Consider the following 24,671-nt stretch of genomic DNA (forward strand, 5'->3'; position numbering starts at 1 on the left):
TAGCTCCAGAATTCTGGAATTGATTGTTCGAATGTGAGCTGAATGTGCTGCCCAGACAAAATCAGATAGATGCACACATTGCACACACCACCACTTCCAACCAGCTCTCCATCCACACACACACACACACACACACACACACACACACACTTGGAGCCGGTGACTAGACCACCAACTGTGACCAGATCCTGTTCTCCTGGGTGGCCACAGTGGCAGAGCTTGCATGCTGCTACTCACTGTTAGAGAGAACAGATTGAGATCTTCCCCTCAGATAGGCTTACAAAAGCCCTCCAACCCATAACCCAACCATGTTGAGAGGGAGAAAATACAGTTTATGCTCTCTCATAACAACACTAACCATAACCAAACACTAGCTGATATGTGGGCACAGGGAGAGGCTTTGAAGGCGTTTTCACACTGCTGGATTAGAGCCAGACGACCACCTCTTCTCTCCGTCCCTGCTGTTTTTGCTCTTGTTCTTTATTTTTCTTGTCCTCTCTCTTTCTGTCCCTCTCTCTTTGTTTTCCTCCTTTATAAGCCCCATGCTGTTAACAGCTAGCCATTGTACAGCTCCAGCTTCTGTGTGGGTCTGAACATCTCTGAGTCCACTCCAACCTCTGCTGTTATCTCTTTTCCTCAAATCAGCCATTCACTACACATATGGAGGGTTGGCTCCAAATGAGAGCGCTGCCTGGACTAGTAGCTGGGTCCTTAGATCTCTCTATCTCTGTCTGCTTCCTATTTCACTCTCTTGTTTCCTCCCTTTTTTTTACTCTCTCGCCCACACACTGGCTCACCCATCTATCTTGTAGTTGTTAACTCATCCTCTTTGTTTATTCCATCCTTTGGCTCCAGCTTATCCACCTGTTCTACCTTTTAACTCTCTCCTCTGTCGATACCTTTCTCATCTATCTCCTGATTCTCTCTATCAATAATCCATCTGAAGTAACTCCTCTCCCTCATATCTCACCTTCTCCCTTCCTGCCTCTTATTTTCACTATTTTTTCGCCCTCATCCTTTTTCTTTTGACAAATCACAGGAGGTCATGATGACCTCATCCCAGCCATGAGTGTTTTTGGTGGATCGGGGTTATAGAGTATCTCCTTGCCAAAGTTTCACTCCCTCATCCCGAGAAGGTTGTTTTGCAACGGACTGAATGTTCGCCCTGCCTCTTTTCACCCCATTATTGTCCCCACCATAAATGAAGTCCCCAGCCTGTCATAAACTAGACCGCTTGTAATGTGCCTTGGCATCCCAAGGCTTTAATAAGGAAAGAGGAGTAAATGGGACAAACACCAGTGAAACATTAAGAGCACTCAGCCTTCGGTGGGCATATTCTCAGTCTTTAAATCTTGCTAAGATTTAGCTGCTTGTAATGGCCCATTATCTAGCACTAACAGTTGTCAGTCGCGTCAGCCATTATATCATGTTACAGGCTTTAAGGGAGACTTAACTTTTAACTACTGGTAGAAGCCAAGAACCAAAGTTTTATAGGACCAAACATGATAATGTGTCACTGATGGAGGCAATAAACATCTTGCCCATGAGTGAGAGGCAGCAAAAGCGTTTAAGTCATCAGATATCCATATTTTGCATTCTAACCACAGACAAACACAAACAAGTTGCCCTTGAGCGTCCTTGATCAGGGTTTTTCCTGTTAACCCTGCAAACACTGTGTCCTCCTAAGTGCAGAGTAACTTCTGTATAAACATCTTTTGTTAGAAAGTTTTGAAGTGGACCGTTGGATTGATTATTAATGAGATCAATAACAGCTTATCTCCTTTCAGGTGCCTTGTTCCAGTGGTTCTTTACTCTATGTGTGGTGTACTCTCATTACCATTGAACCTGACTCTCACATGCAGCAGAGAGTAGTGAGTATCCTGGGCACACACACTGACATGTGTTTATCTCACACCACCAGTCCTTAGATTAACACCCCCACTGATTAAGCTCATTATGACTTTTATTGTATAATTATACAGGGTGCATATATATCTCCAACTCTTGCTATGGAATGAGAGCAATATATTATTAATTACTACACCATACCAAAGTGGGACCTACTCATATGCACACAGAGGAAGTGTTACAATAACGTCTTTTGGATATTTTCACATGTAAGGATCTGATCAGCCTGGTTTGGTTGTTTATTTGTTCATCTGTACTGTTGTTACATTATTTGTTGTTATATTTTCAACCCCTGTGTATGTTACCGATGGTTGTTCTGTGTGAATGCCGTGTTTCAGGTGGTTTTCAGTCCTCTGTTTGTCATGAGGAGCCACTTGCCAGATCCAGTAATTGTCCACATAGAGAAGAGGAGTCTGGGACTGAGGGAGGGCCAGCTGATACATGGACAGGGTCACCAGGAGCCCCTGTTGAACACTGAGGCTGACCTCACCCACCATCTTACCTTCCAGGCCAGGTAAAAAAAAAAAAAAACATATAGCGACCTCTGTAGTTTGCTTTATAGTCTAATTTCTTTTTCTTTAAAAGCTTGGATCTTATTAAAGCTAACATGATAACTGTCTCACCTGCAAGACCAAGTACACAAATCTACATGAACCACAATAATTTAACCTTTTATACACATCCAATGATATATTAACACAACTCAGTCCAGCCTTCATCCTCTCTCTCCATCCTGGCTTTTTAATGGTTGCCGATCAGCAGGACAGATTCACTCGACAATTGACATCTTTCAGTGCAGCGTTGTATTATGTCATCATCAACCAGCTCATACTGCTGTTAGGGACAGAGTGCTCTGGACTGCTGCACTGGGGCTTTTAGGCCTCCATTTAGAGAAGATGGAGAGACACTTACTTAAGATTCTCTCACACCACATTCGGGTTTCTGTGAGTCAACATGAAGACATGATCCAGGGGGATCCAGGCACATTTCGGGGGAACAGGAAGCCAGCTTGGCAGCAGCTGAGACACAGCTCCCATTCCAACATGTCAGGCTGGACCGTAATTACACCTCATTTAGATATGGGCCCTAACAGAGAGCAGGTTTTTGGCCATGCATTGGATCCGTATTTTTGTTGGTGTGTGTGAGGGAGCGTGCGTGTGCGTGCGTGCGTGCGTGTGTGTGTGTGTGTGTGTGTGTGGAGACAGTTGTATGTGTGTATGCACACATGTTTGCGTGGGTGGATGAGTAGTGTTCACATGTGTCAGCGAATCTGTGTGTGGTCTGTGTCTGTCATTGTCTTGGTTAGCTATCCGCCAACATAAGTGTGACAGTCGCCACTTCATCATGGGCAGAGTCTGTCACATACATCACTACTACGCCTGTTACTCTGTCCCAGTTTGTCAGTGCGTGTTCTCACTTTCTCATAATCTACATATCCTCTTGTAAGAGACAGCTCTTCATGCAGTTTATCATAGCGGGCTGATTCAAAGCTGAATCAGTTGTCAGAATGTTTGGTTGCACCAACTTTTGCTCATAAAGGAAACGCCATGCGTCTGTAAGTCATGAGTAGGTTATATAGGCTAATAACATCACAGCTATACCTCATGTGTCATGTCTTGTACATAGTGTATAAATGACAGATGTTTTGTCCAAAGTGTCTTTCAGTAACACAAGTGTTTATATTTCAGTATGGATGGCCCCAGAGGAAATAACTACCACATGTACACACTGTATCGTTGTTGCTCCTACTGTATTTGTTATCTGTACATCTGTAATTTATGTAGTTTTATGCAAATCCATGGAAGAAAAATCGCCCCTTTGGTAGCAGCTAGTGGTGATCTGAATAAACAGAGTAAACGTTGAGTGTAATTGACTCCCCCTGAGATAATTTTTTTTGCTGTAACTGTTGTGTGTTTAGATATCTGGTCACAAAGTTTGTTTTGATTTCAGCTGCCATAAAGAAACCACAGTGGCCATACAGTGACTGGGAATATATTTGGCCCCTTCACGCTCACAAAAAAAACATGCTCTGAGTGTCTTGTCTTTCTGGATTGCAACCACAATGCTTCTTGTGTTTACGATCCATCCCGTGCCCAAACTGTCTCTCACCGCACTGACTTACATACTCCCCTCCTTTGGCTGCCCAACTCAATCCATCCTTCATCCCTCTCCATCCTCACAAACACACACTATAAGCCACAATTGTAAGCGTACCTTCACACATATACATATTTTGTACGCACACATGCACATAAGCCCCCCCCACCCCCACTTTACCCTCCCGCCCCATCCCCAAACCTCTGGGACAGATCCAATCTTGAATGTTCACTGGTCAACAGCTCATCTTTCCTTCCTGTAATTACACATACTTGTGGGCTCTAATGGACGAGGTAGAGAGCAAAGCTGCGGTCTGCGACACAAGAGACACAGACAAGTCTTAACCAGAACCGTTATGTCCTGCTCTCCTCGTATTGGCCACCACATTAGAGAACTGAGGGTTACAATCAGAAGCCTCTTCCAGTTTCCCCCCTCAGGAACTGCTCTGGATGAAAAGCTTCCTGTCAGCACCTTGTCCCTCTCCTCTGTCTTGCCCCAGATCCATAAGCAACAGCCCCTGTGTTCCTTTTATAGCACAATGGGCTCTATTAATAAACCACTGCTCTGGGGTAAGGAGGCTGCTTTGCTTTAGCCAAGTGGAACTGGATGCTGTCTAGTGAAAGAGAAGAAGCTATTACAGTGTTTGGATTTAGTTCTTTTTTTTCTCCTTGTTGTAAAGCCATAATTGACCAGTGTCTGGGGCTGAGGTATCCAATAGGATTATTTAGTGCCGTTTAGCTTTTCCTATGATCTTTGAGAATTAATGTTTGTAAGGCAAGACAGCATGTCGGGAAGAAAAGTCCAAAACAAAAGGCAGATTCAGACCACTTGAAGTTTCGGGGTAAAAGCAGAGTTTAGCCGGAGGTCACTTTAATTCTCCTGAACAGAACAATGGGAATAGTCAGTTGCTGTCAAGAGATGTCTTGTTCTATAGTGAAGTAAAAAGTATGTTTGAATTGTTTCTGGCGTGGAATAAGTAAACATGCTTCCAAGCCAGATTTGCTGACAAAACATACAGCAGTGGTTCAAACCATGTTCCTTTATAACCCTGGAAGGATGTAGGTTTTATTTTTCAAGCAATCACTTATCACAGTATCCACCAGAGGAAGAGATATTCAAAGTGCAATCAGCTAGTACAATTCAGGCTTGGCAGAGGGAGCTGCAATTTGTTAGGTAAAGATGCCACATGGTTGAAAATCACTGAAAATATTTATACTAAAAAAAATCTATGAAGCATCTACGTATTTCAAATAGAAACTCGTCTCATGCGTCACACTCAGGCAGGTCTCTGTAATGATTTTGTGAATGTGCTCTGTTCCTCAGAGAGGATGAAGACGCCTCCCACTGTGCTGTGCCAATCTCCACCAGCCTGATCAAACAGATAGTGAATAAGACCGGGAACGAGGACAACCTGAAACACATTCTGGCTGACTTCTATGGTCCGAAGACCTCGACTGAGCCGCCGTGGCCCTACGTCACCAAAGACGCTGACAGGTACTGCCCTGCAAGTTTTTAAGACGTACAATAAAAGTTCTGGTGCCTGTGAGGGTAGCTCAGATGTAGTCACCCAAAGAATTAAAAAGCATTTTGCGGATTTACTTTCATGATTATTCTTGAACGTCTGCTTAGAAATCATTCTTGAAAAGCCTGTCTGCACTTCCAAGCTCCTGGGTAGGATAGAGAAATAATGAGCATAATGCAAGTTGTGAGCCAGATTCACACTCACATCATCATGAGTGCACAAGCCATAAACCATTAGGACACCATGATACCTCATGATCCTTTGTAACAAGTCAACATGTATAATTTTTTTTTATTGTAGCACTTCTGTGGCAATGCACTGCATCTGGCTGTTAGGGTTTCATAACACAGATTTCATCAAGATCCCACCAGTATGTTTTTTTCTAATAGTAGGCTTCTTACAGCATCTCCCCTCAAAGCACAGAGTTGTGCAAGCGAGCCTTTCATGAGGGAGGCTTCACTTTATTGCTTACTCTTTGTTCACATAATAAAACAGTTAACTGCGAAGACAATGCAGAGCCATGCATCAGACATTAGCAGCGATCCGGCTGCAGTCCCCACAGACTGGAGATTTAGGCTGTCATTCTGTCACTCTGTCACAGTCCAGCTTTCTCACACGAGTCGCAGAGCCTTGCATTCGGTTAAAACTTGGCACAGGTTTACAGAGCGCACACTGTGTATACTGTATATATGTGCATCCGTGCAAATGTGTGTATATAGTGTGTGACCCATGCATGAGTTTACGTATACTATGGGGGCAGCACACACATGTGAATCCCCCCACATATGTCACTCTGGGACTCGTCTTTTGTCACAAAGCAATCACATCTTGATAGCAGCAGTAGAAGACGTAGCCACATGCTCCCCCACAGGCTCCGAGCTACAAAGACGGCCATATGTCTGCCTGTGGTTGCCTGGGTTTCTCTCCTCTCTGTACATCCGTAAACACACATAGACACAGACTGTTGCCCAGCACACACTCATAATATTATGCACACCATTGTGCACCTTTAAATGTCACACACACTAGGTGTCAGTACAGGGCTGCTATGTGCTATTTGGTGTTGGGGTTTGCCTGTCAGTCAGGCTTCTCTCCTTCCTGCGATCCATCCCCTTTGAGACAAAAGCCCAAGGCCAAAGCAATTTCCACATCCTGAAAAGTGGCAAAAACTGAAACCCAAAAATCTGCTACTTAATATGAAGGAGCAGAAGGAAGAAATGGTAAGAGAAAAAGGGAAAATGTGTCATTAAAGGATTAATAGCACTGATTGCTATCTCTAAACACACTCAGAACTTGGACAGCGAGTGAAACCCACAGTTAAACTTGTATATTTTTCCTTAATGTTGATAACAGTGACACAGTTTGCTGTTTGGAGGCTGCTCAGTCTCCGTGGCACAGCAGAGAAACCAAACCAACTGAACCCTTTGGCAGGGAGTGTGTAAATATTGTGTCTTAAAGGGACAGAGGAAGTTGAAAGTGGTAAATGTTATTTTTCTTTCTCTGCTGGATTTTTCGTGGCAGCAAGGCACCTCCACAATCGTTAAACAAACATCTTGTAGTGGTTGGGGTTAGGGTAAGCTCGAGCTTCAGGCTGTGTGTGTTCAGAGTCGAGTGCCTCTCAAAATTCACACTTCTGAAACTCTCAGCTCAGGAGTTGGAAGGTTTTGACAGAAGCTGCCGAGCACATTTCTCTCAATGACCTTTTTTGTGAGCTCTGTAATGTGATTAATGAGCCCTGCACTTTGCTGCCCTCAGCCTCGAGCTCAATGCCCTGTTTAACCACACACACACACACAAACAGCAGTAAATGGTAAAGAATAACTATCCCTAGTGCTTTTTTTGGCCCCGTTTCTCAGCAGGAAGTCTGAGTATGTGACAAGTTTGAGATGGCAGGTTGGTAGGTCGAGCAGAGTCGAAGCGGCCTTGGGGTAAAAGAGAGGACTGGGTCGCCTTTGATGGCTTTGAACTTCAGAGGAAGTCTGAGAGAACTGTTTGTTTGGCTCTCCTCTCACACTCAGCGCTGTTTAGGGCTCACAAGACCATGATTACCGTGAAATGACTGCTGTGTCATTAGGTTGGTGGAAAAATGGTTGTGTGTTTCTGTCTGTCTGCCTCTTTGTGTCTGAACATGCCCATGTGTGTTCCTAGATGCTTTGTCAACTGTTCTCTCTGTTTGTATTGCATAACATATTTACAGACAGTTTCTTTCTATGTATTTGTTTAGCTTCTGTGACAGTGTGTTAAAGGTCTGCATATTGTAACAGGATAATAACGGTTTGTTTATTTATATGACATATTTAAATACCTGTTTAAGGCTGCATGCTGCTCGGTGCTTGGCAGTGTATAAAACGTGTCCACAGCCAAAGTACATGAGCAGACAGCAGACATGAAATCCTTAATCCTGCTGATTAAACAGAAACAAGTTTTATTACCAAGCTGATCTGACAACAATGGTTGTTTATTAATACTGCATTACAGGTAGCTGTGTGTCTGACTCTGTCTATATATATGTTATATAGGTATATGTCTGAATGCAGTAGCCTAAATGAGAAACAAGCTCAGCACAGTACAAATTTGTTCAGCATGTCTGCCTGCTTGTGTGTAGTCTTGTCTAGACCACTGCATAGACTGTTTTACTGTAAAGACCAAAGCTTCCACTGGCTCTGTCTGTATGATTGGATCAGTCTCTTTTTTCAAAACTATGTTTATTGGCTTTTCATTTTAGATAAAAGAGAACAAACATTTACAAAAACCATCCCTACAATCCACAATAACGCATCATTCTCAGTAACTATATAGAGGAAAATGTGTAAGAGATAATACACTTTCTGTTAATTTGGAAATCAGCTCTTTAAAAAGTAATAGTAATAATAGTAAAAGTAATAGTTCACCAATTTCTTCACTCTGCTTTCTATCATACTGGTCACTGCAGTTCGTTCTTACTACTCTCTTGCTATTAGGGTGATTTAGTAATGTAACGTGTCGTCCCCCCAGGTCTGTGCTGGAGCCCCTTGCCCAGTGGGACAGTCCCATGCAGGTGAAATTATCCTGCTGGAAGTCCGGCCTGAACACTCTGCTGGTGGAGCTGCTGCCCTGGGCCCTGCTGGCCAACCACTCCCAGTGGGACCTCTGGCTTTTTGAGGGAGAGACCATCGTGCTCCAGATACCAGCCGGCAAGGTCATTGTACCACCCAACTTCAAGGTAGGGTGCCATCTACACTACATGTAGTCAAAGAAAATGGAAGCATCCAAACATGTTATATCCATTTTATATCTATAATGCAAACTAGAAGTAACTTTTGTTAGACTTCCCCCACCAGGCAAGTGCCCAGTCTCTCTGACCCGAATTGTAGTGTTAGTTGTTTCTAACAAAACAATCTGTGGTCCTCAAGCCCGAATCAGAATAACCCTAATAACACCATCAGGCTTATTTTCTTAGACTTGAGAAATCTCCCTCCACATCCACAGAGGACATAATGAAAGTGTTCTCACAGGTTGAGTAATACTCCTCAGGACAAGTAACGTAAACTTCATGTGTAAAAGTTCATACTGAAAAACAGATTTTCTGCTCTTAATTCTCTTATACCACTTAGATTCCTCATATAATACTTACACATCATTTGCTGTGCTGCATCAAAGGAGTCACAGTGCACTACTGTCAGCTTTCAAATGTTTCCAATCAGGACACAATTTAACCAGTAAATTTAATTGTGATTCTGACAGACATTAATAGACTGTACAGTTTCCAAATCTTAGACACGTCATGATCTACAGTGATCTTAATAATGCACTATAAAGATATAGTTTGTTTTTAGATCAAGACCTGGAAGTCTGTCTTTTCGTGGCATGACCGCCTTCAGTATGAGACCAGCTCTTTTCTCATTTCAGTCTCGACTAATAAGCACAAAACCTGAGATCATTCACCAGAGCTGCATTACAACAATATTCCCTGCCTAAGTATTTATCTGCAGCCAAGCTCTGTCACCATATACTGTAGGCATGTCTTCTCACTGGTCTCTGAGATCAGAAGAAGAGGTCTGCAGATGGTTTTCCCCCTGTGGAACATAACACACACATAAACAGATTTCTTTGCCACTAACCCAAGGCTAAGCGGGAAGGCAGCAAATCAAAGAACAAGTGCTGATACAGTTCAGCACAAAGAAGCAAAATAAAAAGTGGTGAATGTGTAATAGCCTGTGAAATAGAAACAAATAAAGCATTGTTTCCATAGCACCCTGCTATTTATCATGGAATGACGAAGAAGGAGAGGAGACTCGGTCTCTGCTGCAACTCGGAGTTGATTGGTTTAGGGGGGAAGACTAATGATCCTGAAACAGATGTCACTCAAGCATCTGTGGGGCATTTAAACTATGTTCTCATAACGTAGCCTCGCTGGTGGAGGTTATACACCCCTCAGCTGCCAGGGCTGTTTGAACAGCTATGCAGGGAACACGCTGTCAGGAAGGCTGTGCTGAGTTGTTGGCAGTGAAGCCACAGCTGACCCTAGGATGTGACTGTTTCCAAAATGCAATCAAATACAGTCAGTTTTATTAGGAAAATCTGTCTTACATGACTGACAGCGATTTGATCTCTGATTCCTTTCTCAATCTCCTATTTTCACCCTCCCATCTTTCCTTCTGTCCCTCTTTTATGCTCCCCTCCTTCCCTCCCTCCCTCCAGGAAGCCTTCCAGATTGGTATCTACTGGGCCCACACTAACACCGTCCACAAGTCCACAGCACTGAAACTGGTCCATGACTTGACTTCTCCTCGATGGAAGGAGGGATCAGGCTCCGAGGTGGTCACTCTGGATGAGGAGGGATACGTAGAGGCCGACATCACCCTGGGAGCCTTCCCTGGAAGACAGAAGGTGAGGGAGACAACGGTCAACCTTTAAAGCTCGTATAACATGCAGTCACCACAGCTCATTGAAAGTCCTGGTATTTAAAAAGGTGTATTCAGAATGGAGAAAGTGAAGTAGTTTATTGAATTATCAAGTCAAGACACATTAGGCTTTTAGCGGGGGACTTTGTAATGTATTTAAATAGTAAATGCATTAACATGTTCTGGTGTGTTTATTGAATTGCATGGTGGTTTTCAGCTGTTTTCATTCATCAACTGTTTTTCTGCCACGAACCAACTGTCGTTAAAACCAAACTCTGTACTTGTTTAGCTATATACTGACACCAAAACATAATGAGATATATTATCATGTGAAATGGAAATAAAGAAACACATTTTTGAGACAGAACAAAAAAAAGGTGTACTGACCTTAAAAAACATTATCCAACTAGCAGGTAAAATTTAGATCTTGTACTAGTCAGTTAAAGTGGTAGATGTTGAACAGACAGTAAAGGAGTGAAACGTTTCTTAGAACAGTGTTGAATGCATCTTTTATTGCTCCATCAACTTTATTAGCTCGTCTCACCACATGAAGATGATATCCAGATCTCTCAAGTAAATAGTTTTTTATTTTATCATTAATAGCTGACAATTTGACTGACTGTTGTTTCCCCTGTAGCTGTGTCAGTTCTGTGTGTCGTCTGTGGTGAGACACGGCATCCAGATCCTGCAGATAGAGGACAGAACCATTCTCGTCAACAGCACTCCTTACACAATACACTACAGGCCTCTTCTGACCGACCACGCACTGGGAACTGATAACCAGGTAATGTGCTCACACGAACACACACTTTCTCCTGTCTGTGCCCTGAACTGAGCATTTCTCTGAATCCCACTTTGAAGCGACCATACACAAAAATAAGCAAGAAGTAACCCTCATGAACCCTTAATGAAATCATGTCAGCCATGTCAAATCTTTTTTCCCTCCAACTTTCTTTAAACATGTGAAACAACTGCTTGTGCTGGCATTGTGCTAGAACATATGAGGCAAGGTTTCAAGGCACTACAGGGAAAATATTTCATACATCACAACATCTGCCCAGCCTCTAAGCCCCCACCAGCTTAACTGTTTGCTCCAGCTCTCTAAAACACTGCGAAATAATGTAAATCCTGGGCCCGGAGCTTCCGTTCCATACTGCTACCTCATATCCATAAGGCCTGTGTGTGTGTGTGTGTATGTGCGTTTTAATGGTCCTGCATCATGTCTGTCCTATCCTGCTTCAGTTTCTGAGGCTTTACACATACAGTGTATTTACTACGCACATTACTCACACTCATCCACCCCACCGCCGCCACACATACACATTGCAGGGATGTAGCAAGCCGTTTTCCATCAGATCATGTTGCTCCCCCTTCTCTCCCTCCACTGTTCTCGCAATGTGGCAATGGCACTTCATAGGGACATTAGACAAACACCCAGAATTGAATGCAGGTTTCCCTTCTCACTTTCATCTGCTGCCTGTCCCGAAAGAGAGCAACAATGCAGTGATGTCATCTAACAAGCCTTCAGATCCCCTTAAAGAAGGATGGCAGAGCTTGCCAGTTGCCACTAATTGACTGAAAGACTTTTGAAAAAGAAAAGAGCCTAAAAAAACTAAACAGCAGGCACTGGGCTTAACAATAACACAGACCACAAACAAGGCTAGGAATGCCTTTTTAGTTGGTCTATTCATCATGCTTAGTGCCTAATCCTTGTAGTCCCCAACTACTCGCTGCTCCCTGGCTGCTAAACCAGCACAGCAGGGCTTCTCTGCTACCAATTTAGCGCTAAGCTCAGTGGGAGAAAGCAGAGAGTACAATAACAGTGTGGTTTTACCATGTATCTTTTGTTGTAATAACTTGCATCTTCTTTGCGCTCTTTCTTTCTTTTCTTCTCTGCCTCCATGTCCCATCCCATATCCTTTTCTAATGCGGCTTTTGTCCACCCCCCCATTTGTTCTCATTTGCTCTCCTCACCTCTATGTTTCTTTTTTTTTTTTTGGTCTGTTCTTTTTTTCTTCCATTAAAGCTTTGTTTTCATTTTCTGTTTTTTTTTCCTTCCTCATGTCTCCTGTCTTTAAATTCCTTTATTTTCCTCTGTTTTCTCTCCTATCCTCTCCCTGTTCACCATGTTTATATTATGTCCTCTCTTCAGGCCTGTGAGATACCAGAGACAGCAGTGTTCAGCCTGGCTCCCTCTGAAGAGTCTCCCCTGGCCAAGCCCTGCTCAGTGCCATGCTGGGACCTCCTCCAAACCAGTGTCCAGGGAAAGGTGGAGTACCCTCTGCCAGTCAGACACATGCTCTTCAGCTTGTTTCCCAGGCCTGATGCTGGAGTTGGATCTGCAGCGTGGAGCCTCCCTGCTCCCATTCGACCAGACTTCCCCAGGCAGAGTTTGTCTGTTCCTGGGGAACCAGGCTCTGGGGTTGACCTTAACAGCAGGTGGGTGAAGTGGAGCATTTGTGCTTTGCTGGCAGTGACAGTCCATTTAGAGCAGGGTTCTGAACCCCACCTGGCACAAGACATCAAGCGAAGAGGCACCGTAGCTCGTCACAGCCTGTTAAACGCTGGAGATGAAGCAAAAGTAGAAATGCCCTCAACATTTCCACTGTCAGTCTCTCAGCTTGTCTTGTGCAATTGATCCAGTCTATTTGATGTCTTTCTTTCTTTATTTTGTTTTAGTCTTGATTTTTTGTCTTTTAAACTTTGTTCACATATACACCTTTGTGTTCTGGCGTTTGATAGGCCAGCTAAGCTTCACTCTTTCACTGTTTGTTTGTGCAGTGAAGTACATGCTGCCAGACACACAGATAAAAACAGAAATACAGATATGGACACAAACACACACACACACAGAGTAATCGTGTGTCGCTGCGCCAAATGGACGTATGAGCAGTGTGACGTTTGGCATGTCGGTGGGTGTGTGAGCTCGTATCTGAGTGTGGTTAGGAGGGGTGGGGATGTGAGCTGTCTGTGGAAAGTTTATTTATGGGTTTGTTTATTTATGTCTTTATTTATGTTTTGCAGAGCCATAGTACTGACATATCAGGAGCACCTCGGGGTGACATACATCACTCTGAATGAGGACCCCTGTCCTCGCATGCTGATCCACAACAAGTGTCCGATCCCACTGCTGCTGAAGGAAAATGTCAAAGGTAGGAAGGACAGAGTCTCACTGAGATGGACACCTCTCCTCTCATTCAGTCCATTTCCCAGTTCCTCTCTGGGGCTTTTCATTTCCTTTGCTCTGACCACAAGTTTTTTTTGGTTTAACTTACTAATTTTCAGTTACACGATTTTCTCTTATCTGTCACAGAAACTCCAAGGACTGAGGTATTCTGCCGTCCCCTGCCTGCTAATTCTTCTCTGCACCATGAGCTCTACCACCACTTTTCCAGTTTCCCAGAGTGCAGGCAGAAAGAGATGCTGCCCACGCTGCTGCTGAAAACCACCTCAGGCCACAGCACCACCGACTGGACTGACCCCATAGATATCAACTGCATCGGCACTCAGGTAGAAGAAGCGTGCACACACAGAACACAGCAAAACTGAGTACATCCCTGGTCAGTCTCACTAAAGCATTGAGAAATCACAAATCCTGTCCATTTAATATAAGTTTTTTTAGTCAAAGCCAAAGAAGAATGAAGACAAATAAACTGAAAAACAGATAGACGAATAGAAAGGTTCCTATTTAAGAACCAGCAACTAAAGTCAGTACATCTTCCACTAGTATGATTCCATTCTTCTTATTATTATATATATTATTTATTTTATGTTTTGCATTTCCACCTCTATTTTTGATGACAGATTCAGTCCCTCCTGGGCCTGGATGATACCAGGCTAACATAAATCTGTGGAGAGATGTTCTGCCACAGATGATTCTTTTCTTTTTGCTGAAGGGCTGTGATGCTTTGCCTTTTCCTTTACTTACACCATAGATGTTCTGCTGGATTCAGGTCCGGGGACATGCTTTGTCAGGTCATAGTTTTAACTTTTTTCATCTTAAAAACACTTGTGTTTGATTTTTACAGTATGTTTGGGATCTTTGTCATCCTCTCCCACCAAGCTTCTTGAGACTGGGAGTCATCCTTTCATTCAGTGTTTGGTACACAAACCTCCATTCATAGTTCCATTTCTAAATGTTGTCTCTCTTATATCAGCACACTCCGTGTTACACGGTTAACACTATGCAGTCTCTGTGGTAGTCCTGGCCAAACACACTGGACCCATCTGATCCATACAAATTCATTTTGGTTTCATCTGACCAAAGAAATGTGCTGCCGATATTCATCAGGCTTCTTTTCATTTTCTTTGGCAAAGTTTAATCTTGCAGTTTTGTGAGCAATGGTTTTCTTCTTGGACTCCGTCCTTACAGCCTGTCTTCATGCAGTATTCATCCCACTGTCTGATCAGTCACTCAAATATCAACTTCCTCAGATTATACTTCAGCCAAGTCAGAAGCGCTTACTGGTCTGTTTTTTAATGCAATGGTGATTAAATACTGAATTGTGCGCGGCATCATTTTTCGAGTCACTGCACCTGTTATTGGTGGTGTGTCATTTCCTTTACCCCCCTAACCGCTGCTGCAGCTGTGTGTCACCTTATGCTCAAGTCATTATTTTATAACCTTGTTCGTGTAATTAGCCTTAACTGGAAAATCACAGTTCACAGATAAACTGACTGTTGTTGCAGTGGTCAAACTGACAACATGTAAAGAGATCAGGAGTTTATCTCACATGTGAGAGCAAATCACTTCCCTCCCTGCAAAATATAAAGAGTGCATTTCCATTTTGGTAATTCTATCTATTTTAATGACTGAAGGAATGTAACATTTCCATCATTTGTCTTCTCAGAAAATGAACAAATCTCATCTGCACTTCTCAACACATAGATTTTCCTTAAGTGCTTCTTATGAGATTATATTTTCCTAATTACACAGAACTTGAACGTCATATCACAGGTTCAAGTAATAACAAAACAGCCACTGTAACTGGTGGTGTGTGTGTTTTTTTGTGTGTACCCACTGGAGCTGAGTGGTGAGCTAGCCTAAGTATTTTCTGATCTTCTGATGAGTGTGATAGTGTGGGGTTAGCAAGCTGTTAAGGAGTAGTGTGTCTAATGTTGTGTGTTGTGTCTAGCCAGCTGCAGGATGGGGTTGAGGTTGAGGCTGTGAATCTCCAATTACTGTGAGGTCTGACTCTGACCTCTGTGGTAGGGGTGAGAGGTCAAAGGTTGGACTTGTTATGACTGCTCAGCAAAGTGTTCAGCGGGGATCTGCTTCCTTTCGTCATGTGAGGGGCTGATCGCTCTGGCCCTGGACTGGTGGAGGTTAAAGTCAGACACATGTATCCTCTGAAATACACACACACACACACACACACACACACACACACACACACACACACACACACACACACACACACACACACACACACATACACATACACATACACACACACACACACACACACTCACACACACACACACACACACGAAGAACAATGTAAAGGGGTTAGGTTAGCTCCTCAAAGTGAATCTGTCTCACCACAGATTTGTATTCTGTTGTTGTTCAGGTGGTGTTCCTTCCAGGCTTTGGGTGTCTCTACATAGGTGTGACATATGAGAGAGGCACCCTGGTTTTGTCTCTGGCACCAGAGGGCAGTGTGGACGCTGTAATCAACCAGCACAGCAGGTATGTGTGCGCAGGCAGTGGTTTTAGTGCTGCTGTTTTATGCTCATGCTTCATATTTGAACCAGAATAAATCATCCGTGAGAGATGTCCACCAGTGTGTCCCTTTCTGTCTTCACTTCCAGTTGTTTTATGATTATTGTTAGCAGTAATGTTTTCATCTCTTTCAGCTGTTACCAGACTCCAAACATGAAGCAACAGGCATCATGCTCATCACAGGGGGGCACTAAAACCTTCTGAAATTAGTTATACAGTAGAATATGGTATTACACACATGCAAAAAGACAAAACACAAGCAAACTAAGGAGACATCTTCAGCACTTTAACAACATGCACAACTTTGAACTCTGAAACGCTGAAGGGTTTACAGTAGATACATTATTAGGAATTATGTCTTAACTATTCAATCAAAATGTTTAAGGAAAAGAAAAAATAAACAGCACATTTTAGGTGATGGATAGTCGGCCTCAGTAACAACAAGCATATTCCAGGTCTGTTCATCACTTTTTAGAGTCCTCTGGGAACATTGCCTTTGTTCTCTGTGCTGCTTGCATTGTTTTTGTAATTGGTTGTTTTTGTCTATTTGCTTGTGTTTTCTTAAGTTGCAGTGCATTAAGCTCTCAGAGCCACCAGATTACAGCTTTATTCCATTACATCAACACACAGCTGCTTTGTCATTTTGGGAAAACAGGAAATTAAAATAATCACATGAGCTAAATGTAAACAAGTTACATCAGTGATCTTCGTTAATGTGCTCCTGTGGTAGGAAAATCATGAAACATCATCAGCACAAGATGAATGAGTTTTGGCCTCTTCTGATCCTCTACAAACGATCAGAATCATCACACACATGGTTGAAACTTCAGTCATGTTTGAGGTGTTTTTTTATTCTATTCCAGTATGTCATACTAATAATCAGTTTTGTTTTCAGGTCTTCCAAACTGTCCTTCAGAGTCCTCCTGAGTGAGATCAGTGTGGCGCTGAGTGATGACATCACGAGTCCCTCCGGTTCTGTGGAGCTGCTGAGACTCACGTTGACCAAGCTGCTCCTCAGCCTGGCCCCAGCACCTGCCCCGTTTCCCCCAGAGCTGGCAGTCGACCCTGGCACGGGTGCAGCACCCATGTCAGCTCTGATGCCTGATACCTCTCTGATTGAGGTCTGCTGCTCCAGTCTGCAAGTAGACAACCAGCTGTATAACCGAGCAAGTTTCCACTTCCCCGTACTGCTGTGCCAGGATCAGAGAGGGGGAGCTGATCCTGGGGCTCCGTGGAGCAGTGATGCCAACCCTGCAGAGTCTCCTGAAGCCCTGGAGGAGTTCAAACGCTCCTGTTTCCTGCAGCTGAGGATGATGCTGGCTGCAGACAAATGCACCATGGAAGAGGTTGGATTCATTCCTCTGTCTTTTTGTTTTCATTTCCTTTGTCGCACTCTGCTGCTGTCAATCATCTGAGCACAAAGGCATGGTATCTTGCATTATGACACATAACCACATAGCAGCAGCATAGCTTAGCAACATGTCACCATAGACTTTTACATATCACTTGAAAGAAGAAATGAACCCTTTCTCGGAGATAGGGAATCAGTATGACCAAGTCAGTTTATTCTGTCCTCATTACAGCATTGTGCTTTTTCTCCTCAGGTCACCTTCCAGCTCCAGCCAGCCAGAGTCTACCTTGAAGACACCTTTGTTTACTACATTAAGACCCTGTTCTACACCTACATCCCTGACAGAGCTTTGGCCTCAGCTATAGCAGAGACTCAGAGGAGCATAAAGTCTGGATCAGCCCCCATCGTCCCTGAACAGGTGCACTATCCATGTCTTTATTTAGGTGCTGATAAGGCTGAATATTTTAGTCATTATCTCAGCGGTATGTTCAGCTTGGGCGAGACACTGAGGTTGCAGCATCCAGCCTCATTATGGCTAACAACATGTCTAAAAATCAAATCTGCTCATTCTGATAAACACCACTAATCCATTGTTGTGATTTATGCTCTTACAGTACCTAACATTCTTTGGTAAATATCTGATCATTTCTTTAATGTGGTCCAGGTGCTTCAGTCGATGCAGGCGCTGGTCAACCCTGTGCGGCTGCAGAAGCTGACCATCCAGCCGGTCAACCTGCTGGTCAGCATCCACGCCTCCCTGAAGCTGTACATCGCTTCAGACCACACTCCTCTGTCCTTCTCTCTGTTCGAGAGGGGGCCGTTCTGCACCACAGCCAGACAGCTGGTCCACGCTCTGGCCATGCACTACGCTGCCGGAGCCCTCTTCAGAGCTGGTAGGTCACGGACGGACGGAGACAATCAGCTTCTTGTCTCTCTCTCAAATGCAGCATGTTCACCTGCTGCTACATCATTTACCCCCTATGGCAAATGATTCTACAAGCCAGCTTGTGTTCCATATATTTTCTACAGACTGATAATGCTGCATACACACAACTGAAGAAGAATAATAGGATTTGTGCTTGAGTGAGAAATTCCATAATTTATTCTCACCAACTCTGCAGCTGAACTTTTGAAACGATTGTTCCCATGAGCTCCAGGGGCTCCCGATGCTCTGTGGCAGAAAGACTCAAAACTATTGAGTGCCAGAAACAGAAAACCTGACTGACTGGAGGCCCCCCAAAAAGATTTAGATTCTCTTATTGTCATAATTTACTGTTTTATCATAAGGTTTGACTCCTGCTTCACACTGTGTGTAGGCAAGATGTTATGGTTAATCCATGAACGGCTAGCAGGTCTAAGTCTGACTTATCAGGCCCTGTAAAGGCACCATACCTCTGTCCTGCACTGTGCTCCTGTCTGGTCTAAGCCTCCACACATGGTCTGATTTAACCCAGACATTTCCACATCAGAAATCACCGTTCTGGCCGGATGCTTCCTTCCCGCTGTCTCTCGTTAGAGCCCTCATTTCTGCTCGTATTTCAACACATCACCTCACCACGTTCTCCTCTTCCTGAGTCATCATGGAGAGGGGGACTCCTGGAAGCGTTGCATTCTGGGACTGATTAGCTTTAGGATGTACGGTACTACAGTCACACATACACCCACAGGCGTAAATCCACGGTCTGCACATGCAAAGACTTATGGACATATGGATATTAAAAGGCATACACTCCAGTATATGCATGTGTATGTGTGTGTTTAAAAGTATGACTCAGCCCTGTAAACATCAGCCCCTGTCAGGACTTTATGCTTTACCAAAACCACAACTGGGAGACCATGTAAAGCAGAAACGACCACTTGGCCCCACTGGAGCTGGTTACCATTAGAGTCCACCACTCAAGAGTAAATTGACGGAGAATAAGAACAGAGCATTGAGAAATGGCTATTTGATTTTTGTGATGCAATTGTCAGCGCATAAATATCAATGAGCCGTGCCACCTGAAGGAGACTCTATGGTTGAATGAGAGAGGTGAGATAGTAGGAGACCGTAAATCTCTCTGTGGCACATGTGTGATTTCATGCTGCAGTGTGTACGTCTGTGTGCACGTGTGTGTGTGTCCATGCACGTGTTTGTTAATCTTTGTGTTGTTAAGAAAAGAATTCAGATAGAATGAGCACAGTGTTAAACATATATGTATAATTTCTATATATATATAATCCTGTATGTAAAAGAGTTTGTAAGTTCTTCTCTGAGTTGTTTTGATTGTCACAGCCTTCTCTCCAAACTGTTTTTGGCACATAGAAAATAATGAAAGTGAGTTTACTCAAGGGGCTTGTGTGTTGCAGGTGTTCCAGATGGATTTCTTTTTATGTCTGTTAAATGCAAAACTCAGTTCAGAGGTGGAAAAAAAAATAACTGGGGGGTTATACAGTATGTTCTTTACATTGTGTTTCATGTGGCTACCTCCAAAAACAATAGTTAAATTTAAATTTAATTTATTTGAATATTTGCTTTCAGTCCAACTTTTTTCTTGTGAAGCTAAAATGAAAGAGAAATGTTTAGTGAGTAAAACGTCTTATAGCACAGAGGAAATGGAAATCCAATACACTCCAGGATAGTTTATAAATTCCTTATTCTTAGTGGGTAGTCAGCATGAAAACTTATTTCTGAACTTAAACTTATTTATGAAACATATTTCTGACACAACTGATTAATGAATATAAAACAAATCTCTCATCATTTGATTGATCACATGATATCAATCCTGCTCCAGCATGTGAACTTATTTGGCCTCATGAATTAACACTCAGGCTGCAGTACTGTAGTGCTAGTAAAAAAAAAAAATGTAACCATGTGACATCCTGTGCTGTTCCTCTGTCTCAGGTTGGGTCGTGGGGTCTCTGGAGATCCTTGGCAGTCCTGCCAGCCTGGTGCGGAGCATCGGTAACGGCGTGTCCGACTTCTTCCGCCTGCCATACGAGGGTTTGACCCGAGGACCTGGAGCCTTTGTCAGCGGGGTGTCCAGAGGGACCACATCCTTCGTCAAACATATCTCCAAAGGTAACAGCAATGTTCACAATCTTTGTTTTGTTTATTTATTGTATTTGCGTACTAAGGCATTAATTAACAGTTTACTTTTAAATCGTCTCCCAGACTGGAACAGCTCATACATTATCTGATAAACAGTTTCCACTCGGTCGTCATCCTGCGGTGATGGCACGCGTGTTAGCGTGAACTTTGAGATGTAATGAATGAAATTAATCAAGTTAAAGAAAATAAATATCCAAGAGCAGAAGTAGGTCTGATGGGAAGGTGTCCCCGGTTCAGCTCTGGTTCTTGGCAGACATGTCCAACATGTCCAGCAGCACATGAATCACAGGATTTACTGTATAACTCAAGATTTGTCAGAAATGTCAAAGTATCCTTGAGCAAGCACTTGAGTAATCGCTAAATAAATAAAGTCTGAAGATGATGTACTCACACAGTTTCCCGTCTTTAATCTGTGACTGGTGGAGCATTGTGGAGCACTGACCTTCATTACCCAACACTTACTGGCAGCATTCATAATGTCACTGCAAACTCTGAGCAGCGAATCTGAACGTGGCACATCTTTGTGTTCAGGTACGCTGACGTCCATCACCAACTTAGCAACAAGTCTGGCCAGGAACATGGACCGGCTGTCTCTGGACGAGGAGCACTACACCAGGCAGGAGGAGTGGAGACGACAGCTACCAGAGAGCCTCGGGGACGGACTGAGGCAGGGGCTCTCACGCCTCGGCATTAGCTTGTTAGGTATGTGGGGATACCCTCTGTCACACACACACACTTTTGGCTTTTGCGTTCGTGGTGGCTGATCAGTTGCACTGTTGCACAAAGAAAGAATATCTTGCACCAGTGTGGTCATCTCTCTACAAATCAGAATTTGTTTGGATTTTGTCAAATCTATTCCTTGTGCTGCAGCCAGTGCACTGCAGCTGCAGTTTTTCTACCTCACTCTATTATATTATTATTTTTTCCACGACACAAAATAAGTGGTAATAGCTGAGACATGGTACAAATGACAGAAACACTGGACAATAGTACAGTTTTATTCTCATTCACACAAAGTAGTGACCCAGATAAACATGAAGGGATACAGTCACAAGAATCATGACACATAGTAAATGAATCCCAAGAAACTCTTTTAAAATGAGCAACAAGGTATCCTTGTTTTGTCTGTCTTTTTATGATCAGGCCTGATATATATTCTCTCTCCACAACATCAGGTTGCTCAATACGTTTGGAAACATATTCTGCCCACATATATTTCATCTGCTGTTCAAAGGCACACACACACTCAGAGAGGCACACACACTGTGGCCTACACAGTTACAGAGAGCTATGAGACGCAGCAGTGGAGACAGCACAGCAGGGACTCAATAAACACCCAGAGAGCAGTAAAACTCAAGTCAAGTCTGAGCATATTGTCACTGAAACCAAACAGCTGCTCGCATCTCTGCTTTACAGTGGATTATAATTTCTGAGATTCACTGTAAATCACCACATCTGTGTCAGACATAAGATGAGCGCTCAGATATTTTCTGTAGGGTAAAACCACGCCTGAATTCATGTGAATCCCAGTTGTGACACCTTGGATTCTCAATCACTACCTTGCCTCGTTGTTGTCCACAAAAGATGTTTACATAATGATGTAATCGTTTTGCAGGAGCAATAGCAGGCATCGTGGACCAGCCCATGCAGAACTTCCAAAGGAACTGGGAGATGCAGAGCTCAGCCGGTAGCAAGGCCAAAGGGGTCATCTCTGGTGTGGGGAAAGGCATCGTGGGTGTTTTCACCAAACCCATTGGGGGAGCAGCTGAACTGGTGTCGCAGACTGGATACGGTGAGTTGAGGATGAGTCAGAGCCGCTTCAGAAGCTGTGTTGTGGGGAAAATTAGAGCATAATTCTCACTGTGAACAACACAAACATGATGAAGTCACTTTGGAAACCAACCGTTTAAAAACTCCTGCGACCACAGAAAGCAAACACCTTCTCTTTAATGGTTTGTTGTTGTCATGTCTGGCAGAGAGCTCCTGGTCAGACTGGAAAACAATTCCTGTAACAGTCCATTGAATGTGTGTGAGTTTGTGCGTGTAATCATGCAAACTCATGCACATACTGGCAGTTAAGGCCTCTGGAGTAAGTGTGTTTTACTGGGGCCAGAAGGTGGAGGTAGGGGTGAGAAGTGGGTCAGAGGGTGGGGTGCATTGGTGCTAACAGGGTCTTGGCTACAGCACATAAACTACCACTGAACTGAGCAGCGACTCCCCTGGGTCTCCCCCAGGGACCTTGGTCTGATCTACCTGATCCTCTGAGCTCACACAGCACACACACTTATGCATACTGCCTCAGCAGAAGGACACACACATCAATACACACTCTGGCAGCATACACAGAAAAAACTCAATCTACTGGTAATATGGGGAGATCAAGTGTATTGATTTGTCATGTAAACTTGTCACACTCCATCGTCCCTTATGAAACACATGGATACACACAGTCTTCCAAACACTCGGTCAGAGCTGAGCAGTGCTGCAGAGGGTCAGAGCAGTGGAGTCATTAATGGATCTCACTGTGCTCTTTATGGCTCAGTTTTAACTGCCTGACGACTTCACTGGCTCGCTGCTGCCGCCACTCTGCTGACAACTGAAGTGGAGTAAATGAAAACTGACCACACGCACTGGACTTATGAGCTGACTCTGACATGTGCACACGGGATCATGTCAATGTCAGCATCAAATTAACGAGACAGACACCAGTCTGTCTCGTTGATTTGACACTGTATTTAAATGCATTTACATAATCCACAATGCTGTCAAACACAGGATATAAATTGTCCCTGATAGTTACACTGATGCTGACTGTCCTATTGTCTGTGTGTCTCTCCTGACAGGGATCCTTCATGGAGCAGGACTGTGGCAGCTTCCCAAACAGCTCTTCTTGCCTATAGAGGAGAAGGCGGCTCAGGCCCCAAACAGCCACCTTAAATATGTCTGGTATGACCCCGTTCCTTCTTTACTTTTGTCCAGCTTGTCTTTAGAAAGGGGACATGCGTTCTTGCCTTTGCTTTTGTTGGTCTTTGTCCAGAATCTGCTGTTGCACTGCTCCTCTTTTTTCTTTCTTTTTTTTTTTTGCTTTCTTGTTTAAAATAACCTTGGAGAGTTTATTACCCATTCTCAAAAAAAAAAAAGGCTGGAAAGATGTTTGACCTTGATCGCACACATGGTAGCCAGCCTGCCCTCCCTTGTTCCCATCGAGCCATGTTAAAAGGTTTTTATAAGCACTCTGCCAAAAGCCGCCAGCTAGAAATTGTTCTTGTTATTTAACTATGAGTCTATCCAGAGATGTTTCCCTGTGCCATCAGATGGAGGAGGTGAGCACCTTTCTTTGTGTGTTTCAGTGGTTTGGAGAGACTCGTTTTGCAAAGGTTACATGTTGTGCCAAACAGAAGGTTAACTTTGGATCCTGCCTTTAAAAAGAATAGCTTGAAGTGCAGCCATATCTGCAGCACTGCATCACATCTGAGTGTTTGAGAAATTCCAGTTTTCTCTCAGCTTAATATCATCATAAAAATTTATAACAGGCCTGTGTGTCCCGAGGGTTATCAGGAGCTATAGAAATTTTATAATGAATTTGCTGCAGTTTGGTTTCCATAGCTATCAAACATTTTCTTCTAGCAGCAGTCAGCGGCGTCTCTCAGCTGCCATGAGGAGAAAGGCCAAATTTTGAACAGTCTTAACTCATGGACATTCTGCTTTAGCTGTGGTTACCTGAAGGGATAGCAGTGTGTTGTGCTAATGTTAGACGAAGATGAAAATGGGCTAAAAATACACGAATGCTGAGATAATGCTCCCCTGTGGCTTCATTCATGCTGCATTTCATTGCAAATTATTTTTACTACTACAGGTAGCCCAGATGCTGTTTTGTGCAGAATAATAGGGATGTTTCGGTCGGGAGCCATTTGTTTTGTTTTTTTCTTCAAGCTGCACGTGATTGATCAATATGTGTTTGCGCTGAGTAGAGGGAGGAGGGGCGGTAGATACACTCATAGAAGCACATGAACAGGAGAGCAGGAGGGGCAGAGAGATAGAGACCCAGGGGCTACAAGAAAAGACAACATTGACTCATTAGAAAGGTACAGTTAAGA

At 43.6% G+C, this 24,671-nt stretch overlaps 1 protein-coding gene across 3 annotated transcripts in view; it reads left to right on the forward strand.

Annotated features, from left to right (window-relative positions):
- Nucleotides 1-24,671, forward strand: part of LOC121185668 (vacuolar protein sorting-associated protein 13B-like) — a 362,080-nt gene that overhangs the window by 286,999 nt on the left and 50,410 nt on the right. For all 3 annotated transcript variants that reach the window (XM_041043972.1, XM_041043973.1, XM_041043971.1), the window contains exons 49-65: nucleotides 1,788-1,871; nucleotides 2,247-2,422; nucleotides 5,329-5,499; nucleotides 8,522-8,729; nucleotides 10,208-10,396; nucleotides 11,048-11,194; nucleotides 12,563-12,849; nucleotides 13,435-13,562; nucleotides 13,724-13,920; nucleotides 15,981-16,099; nucleotides 17,028-17,478; nucleotides 17,737-17,901; nucleotides 18,148-18,376; nucleotides 20,368-20,544; nucleotides 21,106-21,276; nucleotides 22,190-22,366; nucleotides 23,418-23,520. In XM_041043972.1, the coding sequence (XP_040899906.1) occupies nucleotides 1,788-1,871; nucleotides 2,247-2,422; nucleotides 5,329-5,499; nucleotides 8,522-8,729; nucleotides 10,208-10,396; nucleotides 11,048-11,194; nucleotides 12,563-12,849; nucleotides 13,435-13,562; nucleotides 13,724-13,920; nucleotides 15,981-16,099; nucleotides 17,028-17,478; nucleotides 17,737-17,901; nucleotides 18,148-18,376; nucleotides 20,368-20,544; nucleotides 21,106-21,276; nucleotides 22,190-22,366; nucleotides 23,418-23,520 (3,179 nt within the window). The remainder of the gene's footprint in view (nucleotides 1-1,787; nucleotides 1,872-2,246; nucleotides 2,423-5,328; nucleotides 5,500-8,521; nucleotides 8,730-10,207; nucleotides 10,397-11,047; nucleotides 11,195-12,562; nucleotides 12,850-13,434; nucleotides 13,563-13,723; nucleotides 13,921-15,980; nucleotides 16,100-17,027; nucleotides 17,479-17,736; nucleotides 17,902-18,147; nucleotides 18,377-20,367; nucleotides 20,545-21,105; nucleotides 21,277-22,189; nucleotides 22,367-23,417; nucleotides 23,521-24,671) is intronic.

This window comes from Toxotes jaculatrix, chromosome 8 (genome assembly GCF_017976425.1).
Source record: "Toxotes jaculatrix isolate fToxJac2 chromosome 8, fToxJac2.pri, whole genome shotgun sequence".
Lineage (NCBI taxonomy): Eukaryota > Metazoa > Chordata > Actinopteri > Toxotidae > Toxotes > Toxotes jaculatrix.